The sequence below is a fragment of the Gavia stellata genome, chromosome 21 (genome assembly GCF_030936135.1).
Source record: "Gavia stellata isolate bGavSte3 chromosome 21, bGavSte3.hap2, whole genome shotgun sequence".
In the NCBI taxonomy this organism is placed as follows: domain Eukaryota; kingdom Metazoa; phylum Chordata; class Aves; order Gaviiformes; family Gaviidae; genus Gavia; species Gavia stellata.
The window spans coordinates 6060865-6070741 of NC_082614.1; the positions used below are offsets into that span (position 1 = coordinate 6060865).

General features: G+C 39.9%; 1 protein-coding gene across 1 annotated transcript; it reads right to left on the reverse strand.

Moving 5' to 3' along the window:
- Nucleotides 1-302: 302 nt before the first annotated feature.
- LOC104252933 (solute carrier family 2, facilitated glucose transporter member 11) lies at nt 303-9500 on the reverse strand. Its single transcript, XM_009807307.2, has 12 exons — nt 9477-9500; nt 8431-8529; nt 7662-7822; nt 6635-6759; nt 6148-6277; nt 5384-5532; nt 4800-4987; nt 3642-3752; nt 2989-3090; nt 1998-2073; nt 845-972; nt 303-509 (listed from the first exon to the last, which is right to left on the reverse strand). Exons 1-12 carry the CDS (start codon nt 9498-9500, stop codon nt 303-305), a joined length of 1500 nt encoding a protein of 499 aa, XP_009805609.2.
- Nucleotides 9501-9877: the final 377 nt, after the last annotated feature.

Below are 9877 nucleotides of genomic sequence, written 5' to 3' on the forward strand. Positions count from 1 at the left end.
GAGAAAGACTCGAAATAAAATCGATGTGTTATGCCTGAAAATCTTTTCCATGTGCCAGTTCTGAGAAGTGTCTGTAGTTACTAATGTCTTCCTGCTACAGAGCTGTCCTAGGAAGAAGCCATTGTCTCTCACCATGAAAAGCAAAGATGAATATAAAATAGGACTACTTGGATTAATGACAAGCTACCTGTGGATTACTTTTTGGATTACATTTTATTGAGAAAAGTCCATGTTAAGGTTTAGCTTTCAGTTTGATTTTTAGACAGGGCTTTTTGTCAGTGGAAGTTGCTTATGGTGGCCTATCAGAGCCTGGTGCAGAATGTCTTTTCTTCAGTAGCACTCTTCTCCACAGTCTGATGATGCTGCTTCTTAAATTGGCATGTTTTGAATTCTTCTGTGATTTCGGAGGTTGACTTCCCTTTTGTTTCTGGGAGGAACAGGTAGATGAGAACTGCTGAAATGACCAGGACAGCAATGAAGATGAGGAAGCAAAAAGGACCAAGAAGCATCTGGAGATAAAAATAGAAGGAGATGAGTGATTTCCCTGACAAGACTTGCCCCTATAGATTCTTGAAAATTGTTGATTTGTCCCTGTGAAATGAAGAATAAGTTGATTTTACAGAAGGAATATTTATTTATCTTTCAATCTACTCTTGAGGCAGCAGAGGATGTCTGAAGTCTAAGGAAGTGTTTTACATAAATGGCCTCTATATGCCAGTAGCAATAAGGGATTCACAGCTTTGATCATCTACAAGGCATTTCATCCTACTCCCTGTCCAGACCAGCCTAGAAAATCAGTTTAAATTGATGGAGTCAAAGAGAAGATTTCAATCAAATTACATACGACAGCAAAGGGGAAAATCATTCCAGTGAAAGTAAGGCCTAGCCAAATGACGATTCCACCAATTACAAAAGCAGAAGACCTTGTTGAGAGGGTGAAGATTTCATTCATGGCAGATGCGACGGCTCCAGCTGAGGAAAAAACATAAAAAAGAAATAAAAACATTGTTGCAGTTAACCATATTCCTCAAAATGAGCGAACTAATGTCACTGGTCAAACACAGCCCCAGTAAGTCAGGCTACTGTGAGATCATCTAAATTTGGGCAGCACAGCCATCTCTATCTGAATTCCCCTACAGACTTCTCTTATGGTCCATGGAGAGAGATGGACACCCCTGAAGGGCAGTTTCTATCCACCTAAGATGTATAAAATATAGAGATGAATGGACCCAATGGCCCATTTCTCTCCATTGCCCATAGGAGACACCTGAGTTCTGCTACTGTGGGAATTCTGTTAGGTTTTCAAGACATTCATGGTTCTCATATACAGCCCGTACAATAATAAAGGCTTCCATTTGAATTTGGAGACTGTAATAACTAAAAGTAGTCTTTAGTCAGGGAACTTTCAGTGTAAATGTTGGTCTTAGGTGACTGAGGTCCTAATAGAGAGCTCTAAGTTTGGTTCTGGCATTAGCGAGGTAGGTGATTCAGAGTGACATTAAGAGGGAATGAGAAAGGACAGAGCAATGCTAAGAGACAGACTATGCATGCTATCAAGTATAATTCTTTAACAGAGTAGGATTTTACAGGTGAGTTGAGAAAACTCTGATATTTTAGAAGAGGCTACCTCTGCCCTTAGACAAAGACAAAGGTGGACCAGTTGAGCCTGTATGCACTGAACAGCATTCACACCCTCCAAAACAAGTCTTAGTGAATTGAGTAATAAGTATTTTTTTTGGCTTGAACCCATAATCCAGTGAGAGGAAACAAGGTCCTGATTCATCAGGGTCTGAACCATTTCAAGTAATTTGTTAAGGAAATTGTTTCTTGGGTCATTAATTCATCAAAAACTGGGGCTTCCACAATTTCAGTCCAAACTAAGCTGTTGATTTTTGAAGATATATTCACACAGTCTAGTTCTCTTTCCATACATCCATGGTCTGTGCTTATCCTTGTGGTCCAAGGTTTCCTGTTGTTGCTTTTATTATTGTACTCACCTGGTCCTATTCCATAAGCAATGACGAATAAAAAGATGAGAATAACACTGCAGTAACGCATCCAGAGGAACTGATCCTAGACAAAGGTGAAAGGATGGAAGAGGATGAAATTTAATGTTATAGCTGTAACACAGCTAATCAAAACATATAGGAGAAGCAATATTTATGAAAAAGCCCTTGACGTTGGGCTCTGTGGTAGATGCTCACTAGAACTACTTATCTCTCTGTACTGAATACAGTGGAAGGTCAAAAGTAGCCTGCAGTATCATACCTACAAAGGTGAGCTGAACTGCACCTTGGTCTGAAAAACAAGTAACAAATTCCAAGCTAATTATAGTGTGGGGAAAATTATTATTGATTTAACCTAATTATCTTATTGAATTAGACAACTTCAGAGAAATGTTTAAATCCCTTGTGAACCAGAAGGTATCTGTGAAACAGAAAGAAGCTGGAAGTTGGTTGAGACCAAGATTGCCATGCAGTGCAAAACACTGGCACTACTGAAGCCATGACACTGGGTTTCTCACTGCTTTCCACCATCCCCACTGGAAGTAGCTAGAGAGCTGCACTATGTAGCTGGATCACTTGTATCAAGGGTGGAAACTGGAAGGGTCACTACACACTGCTTCTATTGCAGGAGGCATGGGATAGCAAACAGGAAAGGTGACAGCAGGCATGCTCATCTAGGCATTTAAAGGACAGCAGAACAAGACACAGGTGAGTTTTGGAGAGGTCAGGCAGGCAGAGAGCTGGAGGAAACCTATGCCAGGCCAATGGTTTTACAAAATGTTTTTCACTGACTGTTTGAAAGCCTGATTAAAACAGAGGAACTACAATGCAGGACAAAAAAAGCCTTGCAAAGGGGCTATGAGTTTGTATTCAGAAGATATTCTGACCTACTATTTTGGACATGAAAGCTAAGGCTGACTTTTCTGCTGTCCTGCACAAAGAATTCTGATGCAGGTCCACCCCTGTAGAGACATTTGCTTACACTCAATACAAGGCTTGTTTCAAGCAACACCAGTATCAGTGCCATCAGCAAATAACCACCCCACAGGAGTATCCGGCGTCCAAAACGATCAATAATGGAGCTCTGAAGAGTAGAAAAAAATCACGCATCACTGGAAGCATGGCAAAATCCAGCTGTCAGCTGTCCAACAAATCAAGCATTCTTCTTGAGTTCTTTTTACTTTAGAGAACATGAATCTTATTGGTACGAAGTCTGGTATTTTATTGAGTTCCTTCTAGTATCTCTAATGCTATGAATTACCATTACTGCTCGGCATTGCAGCTACTTTTTCATAAACACTAATCAATGGAAGCATGCTATGATTCCATTTGAATATATATTTATACACAAATATATGGAGATAAGTATACATATTTATGTTTGAATGACATTTCATTTATATCTGTATGAATAAGAGATGGATTTTTATAAGAAATTATGGAGAATGAAGATGGGAAAAAGATGTAAAAGGCGGGAAAAAATGTGGAGGGGATGGTAACAACCACTTTACAGATTTATGCAGTGCCACAGACAAATTCTTTAGTTCACAAAGAGAAGATCCATTTTCTTTAAGGAAGAATAGACTCAACTCACATGTACTTTGACTCTTAAAGCCCCAGAAAGATCTGACTTACACAGAAGATGATAGAGATGAGCTCAGAGATCGCAACTCCTAGAGATACATATGGGATTATGCTTTCCTGCAGGTTGGCTGTCTGAAAAATTTCTGAGGTGTAAAAGGTGATCTGGGAAATAAGACACATTTTTAAAATTAAGCATAGTCAATAGATGTGGTATGTGATCCAGCATCACTCTGAACTAAATTTGCCATCGCTGCAAAAGCAACAGTATATTATTGGGGTTTAGTGGAGATGACATACCTGCTTGAGATGTGAAAAATCAAAAGGTTAATGGAGTTGAAGAAAAGCAATTTGAAAGCCCAGAAAAAAAGAAGTTGAAAGGAGCATACTGCCTGTAAGACATGTGAAAAAGATGTTGTTTTGGCAAAGAGGAAGAGGAAAAGGACAAGACAGGGATTAAGGAAAAAGAAAAGCAGATCTCAGTCATAGCATACTATACATTGTCATACAAATAGTTGATTCTATCATCATTTTCCAGTTGCCAGGCAGAAGCTGCTCATCCGCAAGGTCCCTGATGGACTGGGCACCATTTCCCTGTCAGCAGAGCACAGAGGTGCCTTCTCTGCCCACATTGCTGGGAACTGTAATGAACAAGCTCCAACAGAGTGCACAGGCTTAAGCAAGGCTTATGGAGAGAGACCCATAGGCAAGTGATAAAAATTACATCCAGGGTAATGACTATTAGCTTGGGCTGTATTGGGCTCAGCCAATTTGTATGTGGAAAAAACCGGAAGGAAATGGCTTAATGGATAATTCTCCATTATCGAATGGAATGAAAGTTGGATGGCAATAGCTGGCCATCTGCTACTGCAGAAGTCAAAGAAGGTGGAGATGGAAGTCTAGATAAATAGGTCTCTGGGTTGTAGCAAGCCTTAGGGTATTTATAACCCTTTCTCTTATAGAGTAATACCACCAGGGAAATGAAAGTAACAGTGCCCTTGCAGGAACTTCTGTGAGCTGAATCTCTTGTATTCCCATCCCAGAAGTTCCCTTAAAGGTATGAAGAATGCTAGTGATGATACTACACAGCTTCACAGCCAGTGGTCTCTGTGAGAAGGAGTAATGTAGATCCAGAGGAAAGTGACAAGTTGGAATTGTGGTGCTTCGGTTACTTAATAGTAGATGTAAGCATGGAAATAGGGTATACTCAACTGCACTCAGGCCACAGAGCTGTAGACTCAGTAAAAGGAGGAGCATGGTACTCAGCTGCGGATAGACAGATGGTTCTTTCAGCACCTCTAGGACATTCATGATTTTAGTGCCTTTTGTTACAGCCTTTTCCTTCATCATGTCATCAAACTCTGTGTGATAATTCCCTTCTCCCCAGAGTTGCTTCATGGCTACAGAAAAGACAGAATGAAGCATACTCCTCCATCATCTGATCTACTTAGTTCTGTGTTTTTTAACTTTTAATGACATTCGCAACATTTGCAGTTCAGTCCATGCTTTGATTCATCAGTCACTGAGCAAAGAATTAGAACATGGCTTACTGGAACATGCTGAGACTGCCCTGGAAAATGGATTTCAACTTGCTGTAGGGGTAGATCTTAAATATTTCTGATTACTCCTTTTAGTCTGGAGTAATATAATTCAATGCTATAATCTTTACAAGATCTTTAATCATGTAATTATCAAGAAACCTGTAGTTGGCTAATAGAAAAGCCGATACCCTCTATTAGGTTCACTTTCCCAAGAGTTATGGTTTAACAAATTAAGGATCTACAGTTTTATTTTACCTTTCAAGCAACCAGCCTTGTCTCCTTTTTGCAGCAAGAGATAGGGAGGGGACTCAGGAAAGAATGGCAAAAAGAGCAGTTGAATCAATGCCACTAACCCAGAGAAGGACAATAGTACGTTCCACATATCTTCAGTTCCTAAAAGATCTCTATGAAAGCATGTTAGAGTGTATTTATAATCCAGTACAATTACAGTCTATAACTAGTTTGGTATTTTTTAGATCCTAGAGTAGCTAAAGAGACACAATATACACACAGACCTTGAAAAGATAAATTGAAATAGAAGATGTTTAGGCTAGGGAAAGGAAAATAGACCAATACTTTATTTCTATTGCAAGACTGAGATTTTTTTTGTAATTTGAATATTTTCTAAAGATCAGTGGAGTTTGGATATTCCCACAACAGCTCTCTGAACCAATACTGAAATTCTGCATGTTATCAAGAAATTAGCAGAGATTTCACATCTCAAAAGTTTACTAAGAGTGTTTACATACAATCTTTTCTTATTAACTTCCTCAGAGAGACCACACCTCCAGACATGGATTAATCCTTTCTCAAGAGAAGGGCCTTTTTCTCCACAGTGAATGACAAGGTAACCTCAGTGACTGGTATGGGGAAGATGCTTTCTTTTGACAGCTGTAGTTAAGCAAAGTAAAACACCACCCTTAGTGTATGTCCATTTCTAGGACTGGGAGAACAACACTTTCCTGCTGTACAGAAGACAAATAAATAGCAAATAGAATGAGAAGGAGAAGCACAAGTACCGTAATCCGAGAATTCTTGCTACAGCTTTTCCTAGTGCAAAAAACACAGAGGAAGACACATTTACAAATCCACGCAACTTCTTAGGTGAGATCTCTCCAGCATACTGAACATGGGCATTCATATGTATTCCTAAAGTGAAGAAGACATGAGAGAGCTAAAGCTATAGAAAGCAAGAGAGAGGGTCCCTTCTCATTTCACCTTCAGCCAAAGGTAGCTCTCTCCTCTCTCTTCTGAACTGTTTGCTATATATCCTCCACAACAATAGGCTGAAAATGTACCTTTTATTTTAAGCAAGATGTTTAGCTAATCCATCAGACCTCTCTCTCAACAAGACCCCTTGAAGGCAAAGGACAGCTCATCTTACCTTTTCCCAATCTGTTCCTTGCTCCACTGGGGTTACTGTGTATGCCCAGGTACTCCCAGCAGGAAGATTTCTGTATCCACCCCAAAGAAGTCACATTAACATGGAGTAGTGGGGAGTCCTACCAGCACCGATGCCCTCAAGGAAGCGCCCAATCAGGATCATCTCAAAGGATCTGGCTCTCCTACTGAAACCAGTATGCAGGGTAGCTACTATTAAGAGCACATCATTGAACAGCAGACATTTTTTCCTGCAACAGCAAACAACACGTGGGTATGATCCATGTTTTACTTTTTCATCTTTAACTAATGTCTGCCTGTTCTCCTCTGGATTTACAGACCAAGCCATGGCCATGTTTAAATCCATTGCTTATAGGAAAACCATATCTGATTGTGAAAAGGCATGATGTCTTCGCAGGAGAGTGGAAAGGCAGAAGCTAGATTCCTCTTCTCTGTGCTAACATTATGTGAGCAAACCATGAGGCTGAAGGAAATTCCTGCAGGATAAATACTGATAAGGAATGGTCTTTTTCACTTCTTTCCTGTGGGCGAGGCTCTCATCTCAAATGCTGCACATGTCTCCAGAACAAGGCAAATCCAGCTTCACTGAGAACTTTCTTCACTGCCTGCCTCAAGCTAGAGAGTTCTGGCTTTGTCCTTTATGGCCACCCTCAAAGAGAGGGTTCTGAATGTGGCCTGAGGGACTTCTGCTTATCTTTGCTGAAACTCTGATTATGCTTACAGGGGAATGAACCTGCATAATTTTTTTAAAGGCTGCAAACAGTTAAGAAAAAAAATAAAAGAAAGTTTTTGCCTACAGAATATCTATCCCCTTCTGCACTACTGCAGTGTTGTTGGGTTCCCTAGGGCATAATTGCCCAATAAAAAAAATTTCAGAGATGTGGTTTTTACTGAAATTTCAGCAAAAATACAGGAAATGTATGGCACCAAAAACTGTGACAAGGGAATGAGAAATAGTTGCATATTCTTGTCTCTCTAATGCTCCTAGGTGTAGTTACACATGCTGAGTAGAGTTAATTCTGCACCAGAAGGGGGCAGTGAGAATTCTCACATCTATTATATTAGGTGAGTAATATTTAATTGCTTCCCTTGTTGCAGCCCTGATTAGCAAGCTGTTGGGAAATATACTTACTTTCCGTATTTTGCAGTCAGGTACCCACTACACAGACACCCTATCATTCCACCTACACAGTACACAGACACAACGAAGGACCACAATAATGTGAGCGTCTCCTGATGCAGCACTGAACTGTATCGCTCCAGCCAGGTTTCGTTGATAAACTTCTGAATGTACTGGGACAGAAAAAGAGATTTTCATTCCACTGAGGCACTAATCACAATAGTTCTTCATAATATTTACAACTTTAAAAAATTAGATTAATAATCATTACTAAAAGCATGACTATGCGACACTTGTTTGCAAATTAGGATTGATATTTCCTCTCATACAGCCTAATAGTGTAAGAGAATCTTTCAAAAATTAATTATGCTCTTTAGTTGTTGAATCCTGGCTCTCCTACACCAAAATATTGGGACCTTTTATTGACTGTAGTGAAGTGCAAATGTTCTTGTTGCAGGTAGTGGATATAAAGACAAAAGGACTGAACTGAAGGTTGAGACTCAATCAGCTAGTTTTTAATCTTTTCTCTCCATGGCATAATCTTTAAGGAGGATGTTTCAATATGTTGTTTCCACACAATTCTGTGGGAAGTTGTCTTTGGAGCACAGCTCCTAACAATCATGCAAACTCATTTTGTCCTTTGACAGTGGACAGTATTGGAAAGACCTGGGAATAAGCTCACATAGGAACAGCTAACAGATTTTTTAGAGCATCTTCAAAGTGTAAGGCCTAGTCCCATGAAGAGCAGTTACAGATGTGATTTTATGAAGGCTTTGCTTACCGGAGAAGTATAATTGATCACAGACATTTGAAAACCAGATAGGTGGGTTCCACCAATTCCTAGCACCATAATCATTAGCAATAGCTTCCGGTATTGAACCTGCCAAAGATGATGAAACACATCCTAAGTTCCTGACACCAGCATAGCTTTCAGACCATAAGATAATTTATGAGATCTTATATCTTCACATTTCTATGATTAAGAAGCCTTTAAAATGCAAAAAGCCATTCTGAATTTTTCAATTATCAAGCAAAACTGCTGGGAAATTGTTAAGATGCATTCCTTTATGTTCCTCTCCTGGTTATTAGCATCCTGAAAAGATGCAGTCTCTAATTCTGTTAGTTCTGCTAGCCACAGAAATTAAAAAAAAAAAAAAAATCATAAAAGCCTTGTTCAGATAGTTTGTGTTTGCTTTTGTACTAGTAAGAAGCTACAGCTTGCTTGAATCCCTTTTTTCCTTCAACTTTGCCTACTCAGAGACATTGTTCACCAGTTTCCAGAAATTAATCAAGTCTGTCCTCCTAAAACTTTTTTTTTTTTTACATTTCACTTTTATTATCCCTGTAGGAAACTGCATTTTTAGAGCCCCTACTTGAATGACTCCGATTTGAAATGCGCTGTTTCCATGATGTACACTGGATTTAGAGCTCTCTTCGCAAGCACATATGTTTTCAGGCATTTAGTCAGGTCACTTGCTAAACAGAGGAGTATCCTCAAATACCCTTGAGAGTGCAGAGCAGTGGAGTGGGAGGGGTTTTTCTGTTTTGTATTTTTCATTGCTACTATTTTCTCTATCTTCCTCAAAATGCCTATTCTTTCCTGGTTTCCCAGGTCCTCTTTTAAACCTCTCACTCGTTTGTATTTCTAATGTATCTTCTGGGGATGCCATGTAGTCAGTCTTACTGCTGAATCAGTGTTGCCCCAAGCATGTGCTCTGTTGCTCGTTTTTGTTGCAAGAAGGACTATTTGATTCCCTTTGCTGTAATCTTTAAAGATCATGGTGCTGTTAGTGACTAGGGCTAGAAGACAAGAAGTTCGATACTCACCAGGTCTGAGAGGAATCCAGCCATTTCCCCTTGAAAACCTGCCTGCTCTGAGAGCCCTTGTCAAGTCTGTCAGATGAGAGAGATGTTTTCTAGGCTTAGATTATAAGAAGTTGGGATCATAGCACAGAAGTTAAATTCTAACTATGTGGTTTTTAGTGAATTGTGTCCTCCTCCAACACTGGCCAAGGGCTCTTCTTGCTGGTTTAATTATTCTAAGATCCAGATATGCCAAGCTGATTACAACACTGGTAAATGTTTACCCTTCTTGTATTGGGAGTGCTCCCCCTTACTCGCACTGCTAAAATGACTGCGCGTTCCTGTTGTGTGGGGAGCCGGATGCTGCTACGATCTTTCCTTCAGGGGAGCAGAGTCCCTCTTCACCTCTCTGACGTGACTCTGCT

What these genes read in the sequence shown, in the direction of transcription:
- LOC104252933 (XM_009807307.2), bottom strand. Translation starts at nt 9,500, where the DNA reads ATGGCTGGATTCCTCTCAGACCTG. An exon ending in CTGGATTCCTCTCAGACCTG is followed by an intron (nt 8,530 to 9,476) that starts GTGAGTATCGAA and finishes CATCTTTGGCAG; the next exon opens with GTTCAATACCGGAAGCTATT. An exon ending in CCTTGAGGGCATCGGTGCTG is followed by an intron (nt 6,278 to 6,634) that starts GTAGGACTCCCC and finishes TCTTCACTTTAG; the next exon opens with GAATACATATGAATGCCCAT.